A 25,634-nucleotide genomic window follows, 5' to 3' on the forward strand; every position below is an offset into this window, starting at 1 on the left:
CTTTGCTCCCTCTATCCTATGAACCCTTGGACTTGTGGATAACTCAGCCCTGGAGGAACCTTGTGTTGTCTGCGGGTTTTTGTCTTGGCTCTATTCTGGATTCAGGGTGCTGAGCAACTGAGCTCCCTGCAGGAGACCAAGGGGCTACAGGAAGGAAGAAGAGAAGGAGTCTGGGTCTGGGACAGGTAATCTTCCAACAGGAGCCTCCATTCTCTTAACAAAAGGGGGACAGTCCCCCTTTGTCTGGTCCTCCTGAGGGGCGTGTCCAGGGCTTAGAGCCACCACCACTGGCATGCAGGAGAAGGGGGCTGCATGGGTGGAGGTGTGCCAAGTGTTTCTAATGGAACCTGAGTGAGATTCTTCTCTGTGTTTGCCCACTGGAGAGAGAGGGAGACCTTCTCCCCTCCCTCCCCAAGCATTCGGAATACCTCTTCTACTGGGGGAACTAGGTGAAGGGAGAGCGCTGCTCTCCAGGGAATCCTCTCTGCTCACCTTCAAGGTTATGGCCCCTGGCAGAAGAAGGACAATTGATGATTGTCCTAGGAAGGGCCTGTTGCTCCTGTTAAGGGAATGTTGAGGGGGTGAGATGGGCTCTGCGTGGGTCCCTGAAGCTCCACTGAGACACTCCACTGGCCCTCCTAGGTCACTTGTATGTCCAGTCTCTCCACCACTCTCGACCTTTGATCCCTCCCTCCATCCAGGAGTGAATCATGGATCTCCTCCTGCTACTCTAACTTCCATGTGGATCCTTCCATCTGCCATCTCCCCACCACCTACCTACCGTAGTTGTACCACCAGATTCAGAATCAACCCATGTTCAGCGAGTCTCTTCTACTCGGCACTGTGGTCTGTGAAACTGAACATACCAGAATTCTCCAGGAGGCTCACGTTGGCCATTTTCTGTTCGGTGTCTAATATTTGATGTAAATCAAAATACCAGAAAAACACCGCCGTGCCAAATATAAACTCAACTTGTAGTTTCTACTGTTTCATCTTGACTTTAGAAAGTAAGATTGCTTCTCTCAAGGTGGAGAGGCATGGTCTGGTATCTTATGTCACTCAGCTAACATCTTTGGCTAATTGGACCGAAGCTGGTTATTAACATGATGTTAATTATTGAACACCACCCTTAGAGGCCTATCCGAAATGACATCTGCCTCCCTCTGTCTCACCTCTAACGGTTTCAGTCAGGGTCAACCATGAGCTTACTTCAGACCATTCAGGGCCCAGACTGGAGTCCTAAGTCTGGGGTCCCAGGTGCTGGGCGGCACCTTTCCCATTGTCAGGGTTCAGTGCCAGTCCAGGGCTGCATGTTTTGTTTTGGCACACCCCAGGCACTCTTCCGGGAACCTTTTCGCAGAACATAAAGGCCACCAAGCACAGAGTTTCAGATGGGAAAGAAGGGCGCCAGTGAGCAGTGACCTTTTTTCGTTGCCAGCTGAGGGCTGAGCTCACCTGAGCAGAGGGCAGCTGTAGGGATGGTCCCTGAGCAGGAGCAGTCTCTCCCTGGTGATGTTCTCATCCTCCTCTGCAATTTGTTTCTTTAATAACTGTATCCTGCTTATTGCTTCTGAGGCAAGGCTGAGGCAAGGCTGCTCAATAGCCCCTCCCAGAGAAAACCCCCGTGGAGACACACTTTGGCTTTCCTCTGCAATGCTCACCTTTTGGCCTTCCTGGGAGGAAGGCCCAGGAACAGGGGCTCCATGGTGGGCCGCTTCTCTGTGACTCAGTTTCCCCAAGGTTGTCTCAATTTTCCTTGTCTTTCTCTTCTGTTGTTTGCTTTCTTAGCTCTCTCCCTTCAGGTTTCTTATTTTATGCTCTTGCACCTTGCTCCGTATGATTCAGGCCCTTGAGTCTGAATTGAATTGGGGGAACGATGAGTGTTCCCCTCCTCCAACCAAGAAACACTAAACACCAGTCAAGTGGAGGAGACAGAGCGGGAGAAAGCAAAGAATTAAGCTCTGGGTGGTGGGGGGAGGTGTCAGTAGGACTCAGTGTTGGGAAGTAGTGTCCATCTTCCTGCCTTTGTCACTTCTCCCGGGGTTGGCTGTTGTGTTTGTGGCTGCATGGAGTGCTTGTCAGCGGAGTGCTGTGACAGGAGGCTATTTTCATAAACTGTTGCAGTTTCTCGAGCCGAGCTGCATTGCGTTGGCATCCCTTGTCACTGCTAATGGAGCGTGCGTGGCTGGGTGTGGGCCCAGGGAGGCTGCCGAGCTTGCTGGGGGGCTGGGGAAGGGAGTTGCGGGGTGCTGGGGGCCGCCTGGTCTGGGAGTGCTCCTGTGAGCAGCTGCCAGACCCCAAGATGAAGAGGTGGCTGCACCCTGGGCACCGGGTCCCTGCCCTGGAAGTCCTGCTGGCATCGACACTTTGGAGCTCTCTTTTTTCTCTTTCTATTCATAGCACGGCTCCTGTATGGCCGGGGAGGAAAACTTCCACTCGCCCCTGTGCGCTCCATAAATAAAAAAAGAAATAGAACCAGAAAAAGAGTGTGCAGGCCTGAGAGAAAGAGACTGAAACCAAAACACAGAGAGAAGGCGCAGCTGCTTTCCCCAAGGCCTTCTGGGGCTCCTGCCCGCCTGCCCTCCAGCCCGCGGGAGTCAGGCCTTTATTTATTTATTTTTCTGGCTTGAAAAAAAGATTGCGAGTCTTCCTCCATCCTAGCCTCCACCCCACCCCACCCACTTCAAATTTGCTGGGTGGCCGCTGCCAAATGGACCCGAGTGGGAGCCTGGAATGAAAAATTCATAACTGCTGGACTTTGCTTGTTCATTAGACGTGAACTTGTCGATTGGGCAAATTGTTTTTGGTCTCCAACTGCCGGGGGCTCTCCCCACCCTCCCTGCTCGCCCGGTTTCCTCCTCCCCTCGGACGCAGCCATTGGCTGCTCCAGGATGTCTCATTGCCAAATAGGTGGATCTCTCTCTCTCTCTCTCTCTCTCTCTCTCTCTCTCTGTCTCTCTCTCTCTCTCTCTCCTTCCTCCTCCCCCCCTTTACTGGCTTTGGCACAAGCAAATGGATAGGGATTGAGCATGAAAGGGGAGAGAGAGAGGGAGTTTGAGAGAAAAGAAGGAAAAAAAAAAACCACCCAAAACCCAAGCAGCGCGCGCGCGCGCGCGCGCGGGCACACACACACACACACACACACACACACACACACACACCCATCCCATCCACGTCCTCCCTCTCTCTCTCCCTCTTTCTCTCTCTCTCCCTCTTTCTCTTTCTCTCTTCTTCCCTCCCTCCCTCGCTCCCTCTCTCTTTAGCACGCGTCTGCCAGAGACGGTCTGCAGCCGGTCCGAACTCGTCCCCTTCCCCGGGAATCTGCGAGCTCCCCCTTTGCCGGCGATCAGGCTCAGAGGCGGAGGGAGGCAGCTCCAAGTTTACACCCCTGTGCCGCTGCCAAAGCCGAAAGCCTTTTTCTTCAGCTGCTGCTTTTCCCTCTCCTGGTTTTTGTTTTTGTTTTGTTTTGCACGGGGGGTGGGGTAGGGCGTGTTGTGGGTTGGGGGCGTTGGGAGGTAGATTTTGATTTTTAAATTTTGCATATTTTTCTCTTTTTTTAACTGGAAGAGGATGCACAGGGGGCAAAACTGAAAAAAACAATTTTGTTGGCTTTTGTTTACCTGGCGTGTGTGGCAACTGGCTCGCTCCCTCTCTCTGCTTGCTATCCCTGACCTTTCTTTCTTTTTGCTCCTTTTCAAAAAAAAATATTAATTTCCCCCTTCTGTGCAATGGAGCGTGGGGGGGGAGGGGGAAGGGTTTGAGAATCCACCCAAGCCCGGCCCCTATTCCCCAGAACACCAATAATAACCCCCTTTAAAACATTTACCTTCCTCCCCTGCTCCTCCCCCTCCCCCTCCCCCCACCCGCCCCCAACTCACAACTCTGTTGAGTCCAGAAGCTCAGAATCGGGCGTTGGGCTTTGCCGGGTGCTTCAGATCAATGGTAATTATTTATTTTTTTCCAGTTTTATTTTTGTAAACAGAAATCAATTATTATTTAAACTTCAAACAAGCAAACAAGCAAAAAAAAAAAAAAAAAAAAAAAACCCCGACAGCGAGAGCCTGGCCCTCTGTCACCTGAGTGCGAAAGAGGGTGACGGGGTCAGTGGGGACGGGGTGCAGGACACCCCATGTAGCTTTTAACCCTAATGTGGCCGAGACAACCACCTTATTTGTGCTAACAAGAAGTGTTTTGTTCCTTATTACTGTGATTAACATTAATATTGGTGTCGATAACAAAGCTGAAATCACATATTTCGAATTTAGATCTGATTTTTAAAAATGCTGGGGTGGATGTTCCAGTTGGAGCAGGAAAAAAGAAAATGAAAACAGGCCGGGGAGGAGGAAGCCAAATCCGTTTCCTCGCTCTCTCGCTGGTGGATGTCATGTTCTCTCTTCTTGGGGGTGGCCAAAAACCGACTGGTGTTGGGGCGCGAGGCGGCCTCCACACGCCCTGAGTGTGCGTCCACGGGCAGACGTCTGTGCAGATCGGACACCGCGCTGGGGCGAGCTGACACGAGTTCCAGGCTGCGATAGAACATGGAGATGTCATGGGCGCGACAGAGCCTGGCGGGGATACCAGCAGCGTGTGTGTGTGGACGGCAACGTTGTCTGTGCGCGCGTGTGTGTGAGTGAGAGAGAGAGAGAGAGAGAGAGAGAGAGAGAGAGAGAGAGAGAGAGAGAGAATAGGTGTGTGCTCAGGCTCCGGATGCCTCTGTCTGGCTGCTGAGGCTGAGATGGGAGCAAGCGGCTGGCTAGACTGGTGGTGGCTCCGGACCACACTTTCCTAGAACAATCGCAAGAGGAAATTGTCGTTGGGGGGGAGGAGGAGAAGAGGGTTTCTCCTGTACCCCCTTCTAACGCTTCTTTTCTCCTTCTCTCTTTTCCCCTCCTCCCGTCCTCCCTCGCCCCGCATGCTCCCGGCTTGCCGCCTGCAGGATGAGTTCCACCCGTTCATCGAGGCACTGCTGCCTCACGTCCGCGCCTTCTCCTACACCTGGTTCAACCTGCAGGCGCGGAAGCGCAAGTACTTCAAGAAGCACGAGAAGCGGATGTCGAAGGACGAGGAGCGGGCGGTGAAGGACGAGCTGCTGGGCGAGAAGCCCGAGATCAAGCAGAAGTGGGCATCCCGGCTGCTGGCCAAGCTGCGCAAAGACATCCGGCCCGAGTTCCGAGAGGACTTCGTGCTGACCATCACGGGCAAGAAGCCCCCCTGCTGCGTGCTCTCCAACCCCGACCAGAAGGGCAAGATCCGGCGGATTGACTGCCTGCGCCAGGCCGACAAGGTGTGGCGACTGGACCTGGTCATGGTGATTTTGTTTAAGGGGATCCCCCTGGAAAGTACTGATGGAGAGCGGCTCTACAAGTCGCCCCAGTGCTCGAACCCCGGCCTGTGCGTCCAGCCACATCACATTGGAGTCACAATCAAAGAACTGGATCTTTATCTGGCTTACTTTGTCCACACTCCCGGTAGGTCGCTCTCAGTCGCGCCCCCCCCCCCATCATTTTATTTTACTTGCTGGCATTTGTTCTGTTTATTGTTCCTCTTCTGTCCAAACCATACACCCAATGGGCCTACCGAGTGCCCCGTCCTGTGGAGGCCTGCAGCACATTTGATGTTGCCTTTTCCCTTTTTCTGTTTACCTCCACCCTCTCCATTCTTCCTCCTTGGCTCCCTTGCCATGTCCCTGATTTTCTTGCATCTCCATCTTTGGAGGACTCATCTTACCCAAGAGATGCTGCAGGTCTTAGGACTGGGGCCATGATGTCCCAGAATTACCCATGATGGTGAGAGTTTCTGATGAACACCCCTCTCCAAAAAAATCACTGGTTGCTCTTATTTTAAATGAATCAGAAATAGTATTGGGGGGCAGGTAGTGGCTTTCCTGCTGCTTCCCCTCAAGTTCTGGGGAAAAGCCGGATTTGGCACAAGCGGGATGGACAGCAGTTCCGTGGAGAGAGGGGTGCATAAAACCCCAGGATATGAGACACAATGAATAGAAAAGAGGAGAGAAAGCAGAAGCAGGCAGATTCTGGGGCCCAGGTGCCCAGGCAGGACCTGTTTTGGCTGGGATTTTGCTGTTGGAGAGTTAGGAAAGTCATTTGATTTCATAGAGAGTAAAAAGGAGCACGAGATTCCTTATGCTCTCTCTTCCCTTTCACCCGTGTTTCGCTGAATTGGTAAGACCCCAGGATCTTACCCAGTAGCCCTCGCACTTCTGCTGGGGTGGGGGCACAGACATGTAAGGGAGTGCAGGAGAGGTCTTAAAGAAACAAACAGTCAAAAAACCCTAAAATTTCCTTTTCCTTTTGTGTTCCAAGTAGTTCCAGTTCTCCTCTATTGCTTTTCCAATTTTACCCTGCATTTTGGGTCAGAGTGGTTCAGTTCTCCTCTTCTTCCTTTCCCCCCCCCACTCTTTCCCTTTTTATAATTTCTTTCCGCTTTTGTTTTCTTACAAATTGAAACAGAGATGGCTGGTTAATTTTTAGCCTCCACTCAGCTACGCCCAATTTACTGCCGCCTTTCAAACCTAAACGGGCGGCACTCTGTGATTAAGCAAGGCAGAAGTGTGTTTACATTATGCCCAACCAACTTGTAATGAGAGGGCTACCAAACCTTTCTCTGTGTGTGTGTGCGCGTGTGTGTTTTTTCCTTTCCACCATTCCAGTAATTTTTCCCCTTGTTTTCCTTCTTTCTCTCTTTATGCGAATGTAAGAGAATGTGGCTTAACTTCAACTCTAGTGAATGTTCTTTCCCGTGTGTATGTGTGTGTGTGTGTGTGTGTGTGTGTGTGTCTTCCTTCCTGTTCATTCACAAAAAAGAAAAGCGACTGACTTTTCTGCTGTGGTCACCCCCTTGCCTGTTTGGGAAGCTGGGAGGAGCGGTATGACTTAATCCAGAAATGAATTTTTGGGGTGCTTTCAGCATTGCGTCAGGAACATAACCTGAACTGAGATTAGCACTGAGAGTTTGTATGTTGGAGAACTCTGGGGAGGAAAAGGGGGCATTTGAGGTCTCTCTTCTTGCTCATTTTCTCTTGTTCTGAGAGGTGGTGGCTTTGGTAGTTGTTTGGAGGCAGTGGACCCCCCCACCACCCTACCTCCCTCCATGGATCTTTCTAGGCCTGCACCTAACCCTGTGTGACTATCATGACCCCTCACAAAGAATGAGCAACTGCCAGTCTTCTCCCCCCGTTAGTCCTCTTTCTTTCCAGAAAAGAGACTAAAGAAAAATTTTAAAGTTATGCCCTCATTCTTCATCTACACAGCAAGTCAGAGTGGGGAGGGTGTGTGTCTGATGGTGTCGGAGGTGGCTTGGGGAAGCCTTGGAGCCTCAAGCTTGTGTTCGTCAGCTACCTCCTCCATAAGGGGAGTCTGTACCTTCTGATTTAGAACTAGGGCCTCTAAGACAGAAATTAATACTCATCTTCCTCCTGAGCTAGTTTCCTCCTACCCTGCTCTCTAGCTGGGTCCCTGGAGCTGAGCTGTTTTCCTGGCCTCTTATTTTAGGCCAAATTTTTGACTGCTGCCAGCATGGGGCTGAGGTACGATGAAGTGTGTGTGAGAAAGGAGACCATTTCCTGGCCAGCCTCTTGGCTCCTGGACTGACCAGGCAGGTGTTGGGAGAAGAGAGGTGCCCCCGCCTGCCCCCAACTGTAGTGAGATCATTTGCCCAGGAATATGAGTGAATTCATGCCCCATCTCACCATGGCCATCTCTGTCCAGACTGAGGCCGAGTTCCTTGACAAAAGATGAGTGGAGAACTAAGGATGTTTGTTATAATTTGTCTATAATTCCAGCCCCTGGCCTCCAGAGCGTTTCAATAAGGTTTTTCTTGCTGGAATTGCTTTAATTTAAGTGTGCCTTACTGAAAGAATGGGGGTGAATTGGTGCGGCCTGAGTCACCACTGGGCCTTGGATAGGTGGTCTTGGGATGGTGTGGAGCAGGAATAGCTTCTCCAAGTTACCCCAGTTTGCTAGAAAAGGTCTTCTCCTGGCTGAGCCCCCAAATGGCATTGATCTGACAGCATGGCCTTCTCTATGCCCACACTGGAAGACATGCTCCTTCCTCCCAGTGTAAACTGGGGGGCGGGATGGGGGCGGGGCTGTCAAGGGCTCAGACAAGAGTTGCTTTGGACTCTAAAAGAAGTATTTTCTTTCCTTAAAACTGGGCTGAAGAACTCGATCTGGGCTGAGCTGATGGTGCCGGGTTTGATGACAAGCCAACTTGACATGGTGGAAAGTATGGGAGCGTGGCTTTAGCTCCAGTCACCATCCTCATCTGTGGCCTTTGCAAGCCCTTGTTCTGCCCCATACGAAGCTTCAAGAGGTGGCATAGTTGAAAGGGAATAAAGGACGCAAGTGTGATGTCAGGAGCTCTGCTTCCAGAATACGGAGTCCAAAAGGCAGCCCAGAGTGTGCCGCGGCCTCCGGGCCTGTGTGAGGGCAGCCTTCCTTCTAGGAAGGAATCTCGCAGTTTGTCTGTCCCATTTAGGAGGGGAAGTTGAGGCAGAGCAGGCTCAGAGAGCACTGCCATCGGGAGAAGGAGGTACACTCATGGTGATGTCCTTCCATTCAAAGGGGGTGTCCCAGGGCAGGTGGCCGGAGGTAGAGAGGAGTGTGGGGCCAGGATGCCCTTGCTTGTGTGAGGAAGAATGGCTAAGCTGGTCTGTAAGTGCTGCTGGACTATCTCCAAAGCTTATTCAAGGACCTGAAGGTGAACTGGCACCTTTATAGCTTCCTTAACGTAGGCCCTAACCTAGGAAAGAAAAACAATCTGAAAGTAACGAAATGTTTTACCCAATGGAAATGTCAGCTTCCCCCCTTAGATCCCTCCAATGGGCCCTCAGTGACGGTTCACGAAGTCCAGGTTATCCGGTGGTGGCTCCTTTCTTTAGCTCAGCTTTGTCATTACGGAGTACCGCATTTCCCTGAAAATAAGACCTAGCCGGAAATCAGCTCTAATGTGCCTTTGGGAGCAAAAATTAATGTAAGACCTGGGATTATATTATACTATATTACATTAAACCTGGTATTATATTATATTATATTATATTATATTATATTATATTATATTATATTATATTATATTATATTATATTATAGACCCGGTTTTATAGTAAAATAAGACTGGGTCAATATAATATAATACCAGGTCTTATATTAATTTTTGCTCCAAAAGACGCATTAGAGCTGACTGTCCGGCTAGGTCTTATTTTTGGGGAAACGCGGTAATTCACAGGTAGAAGGAAGCCACATCACCAATGCCAACAGTTGCCGACTTATGGCCAATCTCGATTATCCATATTCCCCACTGCCCACCCACGCTGGGTTGTGTAGAAGAAAATCCAGGCATCGTAGCTTGTCCTCTGTAAATATTTCTGTACGTGTTTCCAAAGATAAGGACTCTTGAAAAATGTAACCGCAATATCACTGTCATTCCTGAAAATAATCATTAATTTCTTTAGTATGGTCAGGTAGTCAGCGTTCACATTTCCTCTATTATCTCCTAATTTTGTTTGTCTAGATCAGGATCCAAAGCAGGACCATGCATTACAATGGGTTGATCTTTCAAGCCTCATCTCAATCTTTAGGTGGTCCCTCCTCTTTCTCCTTCCTCCTGGTTTCTTTTCTAGCAGTTTTTGGGTTGTTGTGGAAGGAGCCGCATTTGTCCTATAGAGTTTCCCTGTCTGGACTCTGCAGGATCCCCTGGGTCAGTCCTTGCGCTGTTATGAAAGGAGATTCTGCCTCTCTCCTCGCCTCCAGGCCTTACCTGTCAAAGGAAATGGATTAGCACCTGAGGATTTGTCTAAGTGAACTTTTTTTGAGTGCAAGGTCGCCCTTCTCAAGTATAAAATCTCCCTGGTTTTCGCTTTCTGCTTCAGGGTTTGGGGCTTTGCAGTGAGCACTGGTCTTTAGGACTGAGTGAGGGCTCCTGATTGCGTCCTTTCTCGGCAGTGGAGGCCACGTCAGCTGTGCCAAGATATGGCTGTTGCCAGCATTGCCCCCCCAAGCCTTTGCTGAACTCCCAGCCCGTCTGGTGGCTCGGGTGTGAGTGCGTGGGAAGGACCACAGGAGCACCAGCTGCCCTGGAAGTGGGGGGTGGGGGGCTAACCCCTACTGTGGCCACTGTGCCACTTCACCCACTGCTTCCTTTTTCAAGGCCCAGAAATGCCATTAGTCTGCGTCTTTGAGGCAGCGCCATCTGGTGCCAGGGCCAGCGAAGATTGCAGGGCCCAGATTCATAAAGTGAGAAGATATACGGATTATCTTTTAACCCCTTTAGAACATCCTGGGAGAGAGATCACTGTTGTTCAGCTTTGGTTGTAAAATTTTTCTATTCATCTAACTCCAAGGACAGTTAAAGGATTAAACCAGCCAATATGTAAAAACACCGGCCGGCACATAGCAGGCAGTGGATTACTGCTGCGATTACTGTTGTTATGATGTCGTGAGCCCAAGGCCGTCTTCCTCTCACCTTTACCTGTCGGTCTTATTTTTGTCTTAAAGGATGACCCAGATGTAAGACGGTAGCCTTTTAAATGCTTAAGACAGCTCTCATGGTTCCTTCCCACCCCTCTCCCTAGAAAGCTGTCTCTTCTCCAGGTTAAACTTGCCAGTCCCTCATGCCTCCTGCATTTGACGCAGCTTCTCGTGCCCTTGCCATTTTGGTCACCACCCCTGGAGGGCCTCCTAAACTGGAGCAGCTGGTATTGAACACAGAAACTCCGGGTGCGACCAGATCCCAGGGTAGCTGCTACACGATTTGTGGGGCCTTCTAGCTACATAATTTGCGGGCCCACTGCAAAATGAAAATGCGGGGCTCCTAGTTCAAAATGATTAGGAATTGCAACATGATAACAGTTACAGCATTAAACCAAGCATGGGGCCTGGGCAACTGCCCAGGTCACACACCCATGAGTCCTGCCCAGGTCACCTTTGCTCTGTTAATGTAACATGGGTTCTTGACCCTGGCTGGTATGGGAGGGTGATTGGGCTCAGGCTGGCTTCAGAGGGAGTGTGACCCCAAATTGGACATCAGAAATTCCCAGACGCTGTCCTTGGGCTTAGTCTTGTTGTGGGCCTCCCTTGACCATCTGCTCCTGTCCCCTTTGTCCAGTGACTGTCCGCCCAATCAGTCAGGAGTCCCCGGTGGCTGCGATGCACAGGGGACGTTGGTGGAGTGCTCACTCTGCTGGCTGAGTTAGAAGCTGTAGCTCAAGGCAAAAAAGAACCCCCCTTGTCTGAGCTTGAGCTGGCAGAGTGTGGGCCATGGATAAACTAGAAGGGAACTGTATGCCCGAGTATGGTGACCAGCTGTGTTGTGCCGCCCACCCAGAGGAAACGGGGCCGCTCTGCAGCAGGAGGGCTGTGGTCCAGACACGCAGAAGGACTTTCTGAGGATTTCATTTACTTTTTGGCACTGCCAAAGGATGGCTGAATTTTTCTTTATTCATGAAATACGCATTTGGTGAACCTACTGTGAGCAGGGCCCTTCTAAGAATGAGAGTCTTGCACGCTGCTGGCAGGGTGTGGGTGAAGGCCTCATGATGACTTCTAGAAGGCACCATCCTGCAGGCATGAAGTGTGCAGTGATCCATGCTGGAGGAGAGGGAAGACCCAGCAGAGTTTCATCAGGGGCTGTTCTCGATGGGCCATGAAGAGGGAGGCAGGGCCCATCTGGGCAACCTTCTAGTATTGCAGAGACCTGGGGAGCCGAGGAAGGGTGGGCAGGAAGGGCAGAGGGCTGTGCCATGGTCTCCCTCTGTCCTGGTGTCCCGCAGCAGCTAGGCAGAGAGGACACAGCTGAAAGTCCTCCTTCCCCACCCCCCAAACCCCCAACCCCCGGGAAGAAGGTGGCTCCCTCCCTACCCCTTTTTCTCTTTGCCCCATCAGCCCCACCACCCCCCTGTCTCAGGAGCTGCCACGCTTCAGTTATTTTATCCTTCAGTGTCCGATTCAGAAGTCCTTTCAAAGGCCCCAGCCGTGTCAGCGCGGTGCTCGCACAAAAGGCCTCTTTGATTTCTTGTTTGTTTTCATTTGCCAGTGAAGGGGGAGGGGGCAGGAGAGAAAGAGCTTCTGGGTTTTAAAATTTTTATTTGGGTTGCTTCATTCTCAGAGAGGTCGGCTCCCTGGAACTCCTTTCTGAGTTAGGGGCTCAGAGGCAAGGGGCAGCCTTCTGGGGAGAAGGCTATGGCAGGAAGTGGGGACGGCCGTACCCCCAAGAGCAAGGAGGAGGTACAGGGATGGGGGTTAGGATATAGTCATTGATTCACCTTCAAAAGTTATGTGCTGGGCCAGAGGGTGGGAAGGGTCAGGTTGGAGCCCCGCTGCTTGGGTAGGGAAAGGTCCCAAGTGCCTGGCACCGAAGGACATTCCCCTAGCAGAGGCCTGGTGACAGCTGGAGGCTGTGAGTAGTCCTGAACCTTGACTTGACCGTTTTCTCTTTATCCTCCCAGATTTTGTCGTTTTCCCCTTGGTTGGATGGGAAAAGGGTGGGCATCCTTCTCGCATACACGTGCCTTGGAAATTCTTAGTACCTTGAAATACAGGCTGGGGCTCCCCATTTTCCATCAGGGAATGAAGAGGGGTGAGAAGTCTATCCAGCAGCCAAGTGTCCTGCCGAAAGGGTGCCCAGAGGCCCAGGAGGAGCCCCTGTCCTCTCAGGCTTGCTCTCTCACACAGCGCTTCCTGCCTCTCCATGATGACCAGAGTGGGAGACTCTTCAGCGTGGGTACCCCTCCCAGAGGACCCGGCTCATGGCTTGTGGAGGACATTGCGGGCAGGCCAGTAGAGGCCCCGCCGAGCAGGGAGCTGAGGCTGAAAGGGAGGCCTGTGGTTTGGGACTAGAAAGACCCAGACCAGTGCCTGTCGGGGTGCGTATTTGAAGTACACGTGGGTGTGCCCTGACATACCAGTAAGAAGGTTGTCTTGCCCGTGTGGAGGCCTGATTGCTGGGGCTCAGGAAGAGAGTGCCGGAGAGTGAGGCTTGGGCAGGTGGTCACGAGCGAGCGTCAGCAACAGGGAAGTGTGCCCACTGGGTGAGGGGGGCTCCGCAGGGCCTGGTTGGCAGACGGGAGGAGGAGGCTGGGGGGCTGAGAGATAGATAAATATAGCTGATGGCATTTCTGATGATAGGTTTTTCTTGGCACCGAGGGCACTGTGGAAAACAGCACGACAAGCGCCTGGCCCCACAGACCGTCGTCGCCATTTTAAGCATGTTTGAGCCGAAGGGTTGTTGGCATTACAGGAGGGTCCCAGCAGGCGTTGGGGCTGTGGCAGGGAGGTTTGGCGGGACTGGGCCTCCCTACCCTGCATGCCTGGGTTCCTTACTTTGTCCATATGGATATCTAATGTCTGATTTTTCTGGCCTTCTGGGGATTTTTTTCTTTAATATTTTGGGGTTGCCCTTTGGGAGCCTGTCTTCCAAGTGACTTGTCCCCCCACCAGCCACTGTGGCCTGTCTATCTGTGGGGGACGTTCTGGCTCTTCTCTTCATTTTTGATGTGTTAATGATGGCCTGGCATGTCCCTGCCCCAGGTTCAGGGCCATCGTTGCTCTTATTTTAGGGTATCCAATAATTTAAGGGGCACCCATTTGTCCAGGCTTCCAACAACTCCCTGTCCCCTGTTGATGGAGGAGGGAGCCACCCTTGGTCTCCGTCTCCTGCTTCAATTCCAGTTTTCCAGCAAAGGCCCAGTATGGCCGAGGTCCCATGCTGAGTCTGGTCCATGTGTCAACCACCCAGATTCTCACACCAATTCTAGCTTCAAACCTGTGCTCCTGGCTGTGTGTGTGTGCACGCGCTCAGGTGGCACACTGAGGGGTCTCCGTGTGTGTAGTGAGGTGTCGGTGAACCAGACCCAGAGACCTGGGAGGCTTCCTGGAAGGTGACCTGCTTGAACCACACCTTGAAAGATGGGAGGCATTAGCTCGTTTTTGTCATCTCGCCGAGCCTCTTTGGCCTGCTGGGAGCTGATCGCGCCTCACAATGGTTGAGTGATATAGGCAGGGCAGGTCTTATTATCCCCACCGTACAGAGAGGTCAAGGCACTTGGGTCACACTATGAGTTTTCAGCAGAAGGATCTCAGGTTCTAGGTCACCTTGACTTCCCTCTGTGGGCCTCACCTCTCTTGAACTTGAACGGGATTGCTGGCCATGGCAGAGTCTCATAAGAGAAAGCCATGTAGGACCCCATGGTCTCCGTTGTTCTCTAGGAGCTGTGATGGAGGCGCTGAGCCCAGCCTGAGGCTCAGCTCAAGGGCTTCCCTAGCCGCTGACCAGGTGGCGTGGAGACAGAGAGGGGGGCACCTGGCCTGTCCTTGACACTGGCCTCCCTCACCGTCCACCAGCCCCTGCCTCCCACCTTAGAGGCAGCATGCTCACATCAACGGGGAAGGTCAGCTGGACACCCCACCCTGCTGCAGCCAGCTCAGCTTCTTGGCCCTCTCCCTGGAGCAAGGGGGAGGGCAGGTAGAGTGTGCAGGAAGTCCAGGCATGGGGCCAGGAGGGCTTGGCTGGATCCTGGGATCCCTGATCCTTGCTCTGTCGTGCCCTTTCCCTGGGAGTCTGCTTGGAATAGCGGTTTGAAATAAAAATGTAGTTGTCCTAATTAACCCGATGATCGATGGAAGTTTTGCAGTAAACTGCTCTTCATTGCCTTCTATAATCCTCCACGTAAATTCTCGCCCTCGTGCCTTTCTTCAAGTTTGCAAACTTCGGGGCCGTGTGTATAAAAACTCTCCCAACATGCCGAGGGGCTGGGTTGTGAGAGAGGCTAGCTCATGGCTAGAGATTTTCCTGTTTCCGTGGCTAATAAGACTGGGACTTAACCTCTTAACCATTAATAGCAGCTCCCACAGAGCACAGCATCCCAACCACAGCCCTGTTGACTTTAGTGGCCATATTATTCTGTGTCATGGGGACCGTCCTGTGCATTACATGATGGTCGGCTACATCTCTGGCCTTGACCATGAGATGCCACTGGCAACCCTCCACACCAGGTGTGGCAACCAGAATATCTCCAGACATTTCCAAGTGTCACTGGGGACAGAATTGCTCCAGCTGAGAACCTCTGGCCTGAGACAAACAGAGGGATTCAGACGGAATGTCACCTGTGTTCACCTCTTGCCTCTCCTCCAGTTTAGGACTTCATTTACCTTTTCTCACATGGCCACAGCACCTCTGAGCCCCAGCTGTTCTCCTCCGTATCGTGTGTGGTTTTCTCCTTTGTGGGCAGCAGGACCCCTCGAGGGAATCATGAGCCCCGTCCAAGGCTCCTGCTGAATATCCCTCTGATAGCTTGTGTTGTGGTCTCTGTGTGCCAGGGCTGCTGATTGCGGGGCTGGAAGAAGGGATCTGCTACCCCACCGACCCAGGCCTAGCTGGTGAGCCAGGGACCCCATCAAGCCCATCCCAGACCCCAAAGAGCAGGAGGCATTTGTTTCTGCAGCATGGGATGCAGACATCAGAAATGTCACCTGAGCCAAAGTACTTTTCTTTTTAAATGATGTATTTGATTTTTTAAAATTACAGTAGTACAAGACTCTCTTTGTAAAAAATCCAAACAATAGAGAAATGTAAGAGACAGACAGTCTCCCCAAACCACCCTCCTGTGCCAGAGAGAAACTTCCCAAGTCTGTCTAATTTTTTTCATCAATTCATATATCAAATAACTTAAATATAGAGATAAACTATTTTAAGAGCAGGCAGTATGTTTGGACTAATTGAATTGGCTCCATCAAGTGCCACTGTGGTCTTAACTTTTCCCCTGCTCATTCTACCCGTGTTCCCATCACCCCAGGTGTAGAGCCGAGGTCCCTGTCCTCTTTTCCCTTGCGGTGACAGTTTCTGCTTGTCCTTCCTGCGAGCAGGGTGACCAACAGAGCATGTGTTGGTGTCTGAGTAGCCAGGATCCTGCTCTGGGGCATTCCTGGTGTCGGTGTAATGGTGTAACTCCCGACAGTGGAAGTTAGGGTTCCAGCCTCAGCCAGCGCTAAGGCCCCACCAAAAATAAAAAGCGTGGCCACCATGAGGCAGGGGTGGGGAGGAGCTGAGGAAAGGAGGGGTTGCTGAGCAGTGGTTTGCTTGGCGTCAACCAGCTTGGTCCCGAACTCTTACCTCTGGAGCCGGCTTTCCAGCTCTTTCCTGGAGGGCCAAGGTGATCCTCTGGGTGGGGCTGACTCTCTACCAACTGGCCTGGCGTCCTAAGGCTTTTCTAGACCCTACAGGCTTCTTCCAGGGGAGGCAGTGGTTTGTTTCCTTTCTTAAAAATGGGGGTGAAGTGTCCCTCAGCCTTCCAGGATTTATCCCATTATAATTCTTTGTGTCGGGCTTACAGATACTGCAGAGAGAAGAATGTTCTTTCCAGGTCAGGGGCAGGGACAAGACAGGGAAAAGGAATCTGGAGAGAGCTTTGCGGCTGGGCCGGCTGGTCTAGGGTAGGCTGCAGATGACAGGCGGGAGAAGGGTGACACCTGGTGACTCTTCTGGACTGGGCGGAGTGTGCGGAGAGATCAGAAGATCCCTGGAGGCCGCCTGCAGGAGGCCAACTGAGTGCAGCCCTTGGGGAGCGTGTCCTTATTATACCTGCAGATTATATCCCCATTAGCGCATAATTATTATATAATGGGCATTATTGCATAATGGCAGTTATATAACACATGGCCCAGAATACAGGGGCGGGGGGTGTAATAAGTGTATATCCTCTGGCTATAAATAGTCACCAGCCCTGCACTGAATCTGTGGTCACACCAGAGCCACCTTATAAATACTCGGTGCTGGGCTATAAATTTCTAAGCGATGACGAAGGCAGGCATGGTACCTAGTTAGGCGGAGGTAGGAGGGACAGCAGCCTCACCCAGCCATATGACATCATTGTTTCCGTAGTAACAAGAACGCTTCCAGGGGTACCAAGTGATGAGAGGCCTTTAAAGGGAGGAGGCAAATGGATAGAAAGCTTGGGTGGGAGGTGCTGAGCGTGGGGCTGAGTGGGGTGGGGTCCCCTGGGTGGAGGACTGAGTGGAGTGAGACAGGCCATCTACTCTCAGGTGTTTAACCAGAGCCAGGGCAGGAAACTCCATTTCATTTCATCTCTTCTTTCGAGGGTCTCAGATCCCCTCCCATGGGTAGCAGACCATGCAAGACCCTGTGTCAGGGAGAACAGGGGAGCCAAATGGTCTCTCCCTGTCCTTTCTTCTCCCCGGTGACTTCTTCATGGCTCTGGTCACACTTACGAAGGGGAGCTGAACGTGGGCAAATCAAAGCTCTGCACCCCAGTCATGGCCTCCCCAGGGCGGAGCTGCTTCCTCTACCAGAGGTTTTAGGCCAATTTCAGCCTTAGTAATATAAGAAATATGTGAGCAATTTGGCGTGCGACTGAGAGAGCCTCGTGGAAGTCATGGCACTGGGAGATGGCGCCCGGGGGAAGGAGGAGACAAGGATAATAATATTTTGGCTGCAGCAGAAGCTGTGGGGTGGGGTTTCATCTTTGTAGGTGTATGAGAGGTAGTTTCATACAAGGCAGTGAAGAGCTACTCTTCCCAGCCCTGAGGGTAGAGAAGGAAATTTGTTGGCAGATGGGGACACTGGAGTTAGTTGGGAGGGAGGGTGAGTGACCAAATCATCCCAGTTTGCCCAGGAACTTGCTGGTTTCAGCACTGAAGGTCCCTCGTCCTCGGGAAACCCCTCTGTCTCCCAAACCAGATGGTTAATCACCCTAGAACAGTGGTTTTTCAACCTGGGTCTATTTGGCCCCCAGGGAACATTTGGCAATGTCCATAGACACTTTTAGTTGTCACCACCAGGGGAGGGTGCTGTTGGCATCTGGTGAGTCGAGGCCAGTGCACAGGACAGGCCCTCCACAAGGACTCATCTGGCCCCAAACGTCACCAGTGGCAAGGCCGAGAAGCCCTGCCTTGGAGGGAGAGTAAGCAGAACCTACCTGTTTCTCCTCAAGACAGCCCTTGCCCCTGCGAGCGGAAGGGCCTCCTGGCCTCTTTGAATTTCTTGCTGCTCTATTTTCCATGATTTGATTGGTTGTGTGTAGTGTTCTGGGGCTGAGAGACCTTTTCTACGGAATCACGAAGCTTCTGACAGAGTCTTCCCCTTCTCAAAGCTCAGAGGCCCTTCAAACCTAAGACAATGCTGAGTGTAAGCCCTGCCAGGAAGCGTGGCTCCGGTGTGGATCTTTTGCTTGTTATTTAAAAAAATAATAATGGAAAAATCATTAAACAGCCATCCCTGATTGCCTACCAGATAGTTTCCAAGAGGCAAGACCTATCTGTTTCCCACACCTTTCAGGCCAGCTCTTCCTGCGTAGACCTGAGCAGGCCACTTTGGCCACTGGGCCAGATGAAAGCATTGAATCCCATTCTGGAATGTGGAGTTTGCAGAAATCTGGGTTCTACGCTACCTGATATCATTTCTAGCCGATTACATTGCACATGGCATATATGAACTGTGATTGCGAGCCTATAGTGAACACTTTCTTACTCACCTGTGTTTCGTGCCTGTTTAATTTACTACATGGCTGCAGTTTGCTTGGCGCCCTCTGGCCCTGACCACATGCATAGTGTGGCCAACTGGGTCACCGTTTCTGCTGGCCTGGGACAGGGCCGCAGACAATGGCCAAGATGGCGGTGCGGTCGTCTGGTCGGCACTGGGTCGCTGGCCAGAGCAGGAGGATCAGCTGGCCCTCACGCTGCCCTTTGTGTGTGTCAAGCCCAACTTTTGAGTTTGGACTTCGGATCGAGGCAGCTAATGAGCACGGATGGGGAGGCAGGGCCCGCAGGTTTGCAGGCGAGGCCCTGCTGCTGTGCCAAGGGGAACTCAGTGGGGAGAAATGCTGGCTTCCAACACAAAGGCCACTGCTCCACTGCTTCTCAGGGGATTGCCAGCCCACGAGATAGGGCCAAATGAGAGGCCCCTGCCCCTAGGATGGGCCAGATTTCTCTCACTTATTTATGGTGTTGTGGTTTATAACGTGGGCCCAGCACACAGAACTCTGGGCATAGTTTCAAATACATGCATTTCTTTTAAATTAAACAACACACATGCGCGCGTGCACGTGCGAACACACACACACACACACACACACACACACACACACACACACACAGTCTGTTCAAGCCGTGCTGCTGCCCAGGAGTAGTGTTCCCAGCCACGTGGGACAGTAACTGAGGATGATGGTCCTGAAGCCACCATCTAATATTAGATTTTGTAACTCAGATTCATTAATATAATTACTCAGATGCCAGCCTGGCTTGGCAAGGCCTCTTGAATTGTGTTCCCCTCCAACAAAGCACTCTGGCTGCAGGGATGCCCGTGATGAGCTAGAACCTCGCTCCCTCGTTTCTGGACAGTGGGCAGAGGCATGTCTTGGCCTCCTTAGTGTACCTTCCCTGGGAGAGGCTGGGCATTCCCATGGGTGCAAGTCCTGCCTTTGTGTGTCTCACCATGAGCCAGGCCTCTCTGGAGAGCCTGTGGCAGAAGTGAGCAGTCAGTTGGGTGAGGCCCTGTTGGAACGCAAGGTGGCCCCAGGGCTCGGCTGGGGGCTGGGTAATGTTGCTACCCTCCTGTGACACTTTGCGTTTACTTTTGTAGGCTTCTCTCACTAGGCTGGACTCTTGGAACTGGGACTATATTTTATCTGCCTTTGCATCGGTCTCTTGCCCAGCGTATAGTTTTATACATAAACCTATTTTGAATATTGAATTACCTTCAGACGAAAAGCAGCCAAGGGTCCATCCTTGAGAGGACACAAAGGCATGAAATGTCATACACGTCAGAAACAGGGCTGATAAATAAAGGGAGTGAAGGCAGGGAGAGTGGCTGGTGTGCTTTCTGAGTGGGTATCACATGCGGAGAATCCTGACAGATAAGGAGTGGTGGCAGTTTCTGGAGGGATGTGGAAGGCAAGTGAAAAACTATGGGTTAATGGGTTGAAAGGGACTTGGTTTCGCAAAACATTTTTTTTCCTTTTATGGGAATGAGGTGTCAGGAAATGGGGAAAGAGCAGCCCTCTTCCTGGCCCCCTCCTCTACTCCCTGGCCCCTTGTTAGAGGGGTCATTGCTGGGTGGGCCACAGGCCCAGCTCAGCCCGCCCTACCCTCACCCAGACCTTCCTTTTGTCTCCTTAGCTGTCCTTGCTAGACAGAAGGGCGTCCCCAGGCATCGCAGCACACGGACCCCCAGCCCGCGGACCTCCAGCCCACATCCTCTACAGACACAGCCTGTGGCCCAAGTTCACTCACTCCTGACGGGATCTCCACCCATGTCAGATCCTCCTCTCCCTGATAGTCTAGCAGGTGCCCTGAGGCATGGGTTGGTAGGGAGCAGTCGCTTGTACAGAGCAGTCCGGATTGTTTTCCTTTTGCTCAGAGGCTTCCTGGGCCCCCACCCCTTTTCCCAGAAGCCCTGGTCTTCAGGTCTCTCCTGTGGATGCAGAGGCAGACACGTGGCTGGCTCTTCCTGCCCTCTCTCTCCTGAGGATCCCTCGGGCCTCTGCCTCCCATTTGGAAGATGGCTGCCATCCCCTACCTGGTACATGTACTCCCACTTCTGGTGGTTGGATTTCGTTCTCAACCATGAGTTGTTAGACAAATGCGAGCAGTGCGTTTCTCACACTTGCACATGCATAGCCACTTCTCTGAACTGAACCCCAAAGTCAGCACTGCTGTTGTTGCCTCTTCACTTGTCTCTGACTTTAGAGTTAGTCTCATTAGTTTTTGAGTGAATTCCCAGCTCTCCCCGCTCCACCATAGGACTCTGCAGCCAGCCACTTCCTTTCTGGTCCTGAATCTCTTTCTCTGGGCCCCACGTGCCTGTCCTGGACTTTCTTGGAAAGCTGTTTTCCCCTCCAAAGTCCCTCTTGTCCAGTGGAGGGGTGGCCCAGTGCCCAGTCTCAGGAGTGTGGCCTGCGGGAGTGTGATGTGCTGCAGTGTGACGGTGGTTTAGGGGTGTCGCCCTGCTTCCTGTTCTGTGTCATTTGGCCTGGCGTCCACTTGAGCATGAAAGTTCTGGAGGCTGAGGTCTGCCGGGCTCACGGGAACACAGCCGGACCCGCAGACAGTGGTTTGCCATCACCTTATTATGTTCTACAACTCGGGGAGAGAGTCACATACATAGAGTCGCTCCTCCATGCCCTGTTTTTAAAAAGGTATTTTTCTGATTGTAAGACTAGTGCACATTTATACCATCATAAAAATACCAAATAAGCACAAGGTCTAGAGGGATACAAAACAATTAGCAAAATTCTACCGCTTAGCCACTGTTAACCTTTTGTTGCATTTTTATATTTATGTACATTTTTTTTTTTTTAAATTAGAGTATATGATATAAACACTTTTGGGTGCTACTTTTAAAATGTAACCCATTGTGTATTCTACCACATCACAGTTTTTCAAAAACTAATTTGTGGTGGTTTAGCATCTCTTCCTATTAGCTGCGTTGCCCCTAATTCTTGACATCTCTAATGACGTCTATCCCCTTTTCATTTTGAAAATGATAAATTACCTTTTATTATAAATGTAATAGTGCTTATTTAAAAAAATACAAACATGCTTTCTAAACATCTGCCTGAGACTTCAGCATGCCAGATTTGATGTAAGCCCTCACCTGTGGAGGCCTTTAAGTTGTAAATTCTGCCAGGATGGACATCCTGGTGCACTAAGCTTTGTATCTCTGTTTATGAACTTCAGACAAGGCTTCCTAGCACTTGAATTACAAGGCAAAGGGTACAGACTCTTCATATATATTGTTAAATTGCTGTCTGGAAATTTGATGCCCACAGATGGCATTTGAGGGCCTATGCTGCCTCATCCCCAGCTGTACCCTGTTCATTCCAGAGCCCCAGAAAGACACTACCATCATTCACCCATATCACGTACCTATGACCGTGTTTCCCTAAAAATAAGACCTAGCCGGACAATCAGCTCTAATGCGTCCTTCGGAGCAAAAATTAATATAAGACCCGGTATTATATTATATTATACCCAGTATCATATCATATCATATCATATCATATCATATCATATCATATCATATCATATTATATTATATTACATTATATTACATTGTATTATATTATATAGACCCAGTCTTATAGTAAAATTAGACCAGGTCTTATATTAATATTTGTTCCAAGAGACGCATTAGAGCTGATTGTCTGGCTAGGTCTTATTTTTGGGGAAACACGGTACGTACCTAGGAGCCCTGTCATAGGTGAATGTTGTCCCCATCGGCTCACAGTCCCCTGATGGACACACGCTATCGTCTTCTGTAAGAGTTAATTTTGGACTCACCCCACACACTTGCACCCTCAAACTCATGTTTTTATGTGAATCTGAGGACCCCCCCCCACAGGCCTCTCTGTTAGCACTGCTAGAAGGGGAGGGGTCCTCAGGGCCCCCAGCATTACAGTGTTGGTTCCCTTGGGCCAGGAGCTGGCAGGGGAGACCAGGGACTGCCTGGCGGTGAGCAGGTGCTGGCCAGACGTTTGAATGGCAGCAGTCCCCCCGCACCACCACCGAAGTGCAAGCCCGTGGTGTCCAGAGAGTTCCTCAGGAAGGAGCTGCTGCTGACCCCTGAGGCTACCCTACCCTGAGGACCCTAGGCTTGCCTGGTGAGGTGCGCGTCCTCCTATGATTGGAGGGGAGGTTAAAGGAGTGCAAGCCCCTCCTTCCCTCCATCTGGATTTTGGACGTTCTTCACACATACACACACACACACACACACACACACACACACACACACACTGTGCCTCCAGAGACTGCATGCCCCAGGGCCAGGACTGTCTCCCCATCAAGTCCCTAGGCATGCGTGTGTGAGTGAGTGCTTTCTCAGGTTCTGTCCCTGCTGGCTCTTGCCACGTGTCCCCATATCCGCGTGTGCACACATGTGCGCTCGTTGACCTAGAACCTGGCCTTACATCACTTTCTACATCTGTTTGGCCTATCAAGGCTTCAGTGTCTTGGGTCTCTGCTGCTCCTCATCGCTTATCCCATCTACTCGATGCTCTGTCTTGCCCAGAACTTGACTGTCCTCAGGACTTGGATGGTGGGAGCTGCCCCTGAGACCCGGCGGGAAGCCTGGGGGTGCAGCAGTGGAGGAGATTCTGCCGGGCAGGAGAGGCAACGGAAGCCTTTCTTCCCTCTTCTTGTGGTGGCAGTGCCGGGCATCCGGCTAGAAGGCCTGTGTCTGTACCATCATGGGTGGGATTCGTGTTTACGAAGCTTGGTCTGTTCTCTTCCTCTGTGTGTGCTCCGCATGCATTGCGTTGTGAGTGAGTGTGTGTGTGTGTGTGCATGCGTGCACCAGTATGGGTGGGCGTTTGTGTGTGTCAGTGCGAATCACACCCCAAAGATGTAAGAGGAAACTTTGAAGGTCATAAGGTTCAAACCCTTGTTGCTTTCACAAGGACACAGAAGCCCACAGAGAGTGCAGTTACCAGCCCCCCAGTCACCCAGGGAGTACTCAGATCACCCAGGGGCATAGCCGTCTACTCCAGGCCCTGAACACCTTGGGCCTGGAGCAAGTAAGTGTCTGTATCTGCAATGTGCGCACTTGCTGCGGAGTGTCAGGCCCTTCCTGCCTGCTCAGCTGCTGAGCAGCTCCTTTCTGGGGCTCTTTGTGAACCTGCCTCGCTATTAATCTACCTGTTAGTAAAAGAGATTACAATTGCCGTAATTACAGGGCGCTGGGGCTCCACCGGCAGGAGCCGGGCTGAGTGAGAGGAGAGAGGTGGGGGAGACCAGCCCCACAGGAAGCTGCTATTAAAAGCCCTGTGTTTTGATATGATGCAGGGACAACAACCTTTCCCCAGGAGCTGGGCAGGCCGTGGGGTGGGGGGCGGGCTGGGATTCCACTACAGGCTCTGGCATGACACAGGAGGTCAGCAGGGCTGAGGACAGGGATAGCAGAGGAGGCCCCCTGGGGCATCCTGACCTCACAGGCCCCATGCTGAAGGAACAGGCCTTCGGAGGCATAGAATGGAGGAAACATGGTGGCACTCGTCAGGGTGGGGCAGTGGCTGTCTTCTGAGGGGCCCCGCAGCCACCAGCCTCCGTTGGTTTGTGTGGACAAACAGAAGTGTCTGGTCTATGCCGGCACTGGCCCAGAGCTTGTGCCATGTGCTCCTTGGAGAAGAGGACTCAGGTGGTCTTACAGCACCGGGGTTCTCAGTGGAGGCGATTCTGCCCCCGGGGGACTGCTGGCGATATCTGGAGATATTTTTGGTTGTCACTACTGGGGGTGGGGGTTTCACTATTGGCAGCTATCTAGTGGGCTGTGGCCAAGGATGCAGCTAACTGTCCTACAACAAAAGGGACGGTCCCTCAGAGCAGAGGATGATGGTGGGGAACCCTGACCGTAAGAGAAGAAAGGGCAAGTCAGGCCTGAGGAGGGCCCGAGGACTCCCTGGTGCTGTGTCTGGAGACCTCGGCCCAGGGTGCTCAGCAGGTCTGTCACTAGGAGAGCAGGCACCCCAGGTTGACAACCCCAGCATGTTGACTCCGTGGTGAGTGTCAGAGGACTACAGGCCGTGGACGTTACAATCCACTCCCGTTCCTTTTCTGGCAGGCCCTTCCCTCCTTGGGCAGCAAGAGCTGAGCCTGGATTGGAGCACTTGCCCTTGCTCCCCCTCACACCCACCCATGTCATCATTGCCCACTGTGGCCCCTGGGAGTGAGGGGCTCAGACCCTGTCCCTCAGCCTCATAGGCCCCTTTGGGTGGGAAGAGTCGGGAGGAAGGTGTGCAGGGATGAGAAGGGCTTGCACCCTCTCACTCCCATCCTGCAAGGACACCGGCCACACCCTGGCTTCTCTAGAACACACATGTGGCCCGTCCTCTGCTCTGAGGCATGAGCTGAGCAGGGCGGAGGCCTTACCAGTAACTCCTTGTGTGCACTTCTCTGGGTACGCACAGGAAGCCTTCCTCCACCATTTGTGCCTGTCCACAGAAGGGGTGCTGCTATGGGCCAGCACTACTGTCCCCTTCCCACTTTTGTTTCCACCTTTGGCACTATCCTAGGTGGCCCGTGGCAGGACAGGATTGCATTATGGGGAGTGGCCTGCACGCTGGTTGAAGTGGGCGCAGACACTCGGCCCTATATCTTAGGGTATGTGCACTGCTTGCCAGCGGGCCACGTGCAGACCCTGTGCGTGTTTGCGGGTGGAGGGGCTTCTGATGTCCTCCCAGGCCTTAGACCTCTGTGTCTCTGTTTTCTGCAGACAAAGCGAGGCAATTTTCAGCTGTTGTGAATTCCAGGTTTCACACCGAGTCCCTAATAGTGGAGTCACTTTGCTTTCCCCCCCTTTTTTTGTCTTGACAGCTCCAACCTTATAATTTTACCTTCTCCCGCCTCATACATGCTCCTTTTCTTCCCTCTCCCTTTCCTGGGGTTTTTGCTGCTCATCGAAGGGAACCCCTGTTAGGAGGGATCTCTCCTGACAAGAGGGGAGGGGCCTCCTGTCAAACATTGGGAGTTGATGTTTTGTTTGGTAAAATGTCTGTAAATAGGCTGCGAGGCGATGATTCTACACGGGTGCACGGGTGCACGAGGGCGTCTTATTGTGTCTATGCACGTCTTGGCACGTGTGAGTGTTAGGAGCAGAAAGAGAGAAAGGGAAGAGAATAA

At 52.0% G+C, this 25,634-nt stretch overlaps 1 protein-coding gene across 8 annotated transcripts in view; it reads left to right on the top strand.

Moving 5' to 3' along the window:
- NFIX (nuclear factor I X) overlaps positions 1–25,634 on the top strand; it is a 94,989-nt gene that overhangs the window by 22,779 nt on the left and 46,576 nt on the right. The window contains exons 1-2 of one of the 8 annotated variants that reach the window (XM_019746212.3): positions 3,521–3,942; positions 4,937–5,468. In XM_019746212.3, the coding sequence (XP_019601771.1) occupies positions 3,940–3,942; positions 4,937–5,468 (535 nt within the window). In that variant the 5' untranslated portion in view covers positions 3,521–3,939. Of the gene's footprint in view, positions 1–3,520; positions 3,943–4,439; positions 4,590–4,936; positions 5,469–25,634 lie in introns of those variants that run through there. The other 7 variants (XM_074338062.2, XM_019746217.3, XM_088792419.1 and 4 more) reach the window with 7 other exon arrangements.

This window comes from Rhinolophus sinicus, chromosome 15, assembly GCF_057876585.1.
Source record: "Rhinolophus sinicus isolate RSI-liver-muscle chromosome 15, RSI-T2T, whole genome shotgun sequence".
Taxonomy (NCBI): domain Eukaryota; kingdom Metazoa; phylum Chordata; class Mammalia; order Chiroptera; family Rhinolophidae; genus Rhinolophus; species Rhinolophus sinicus.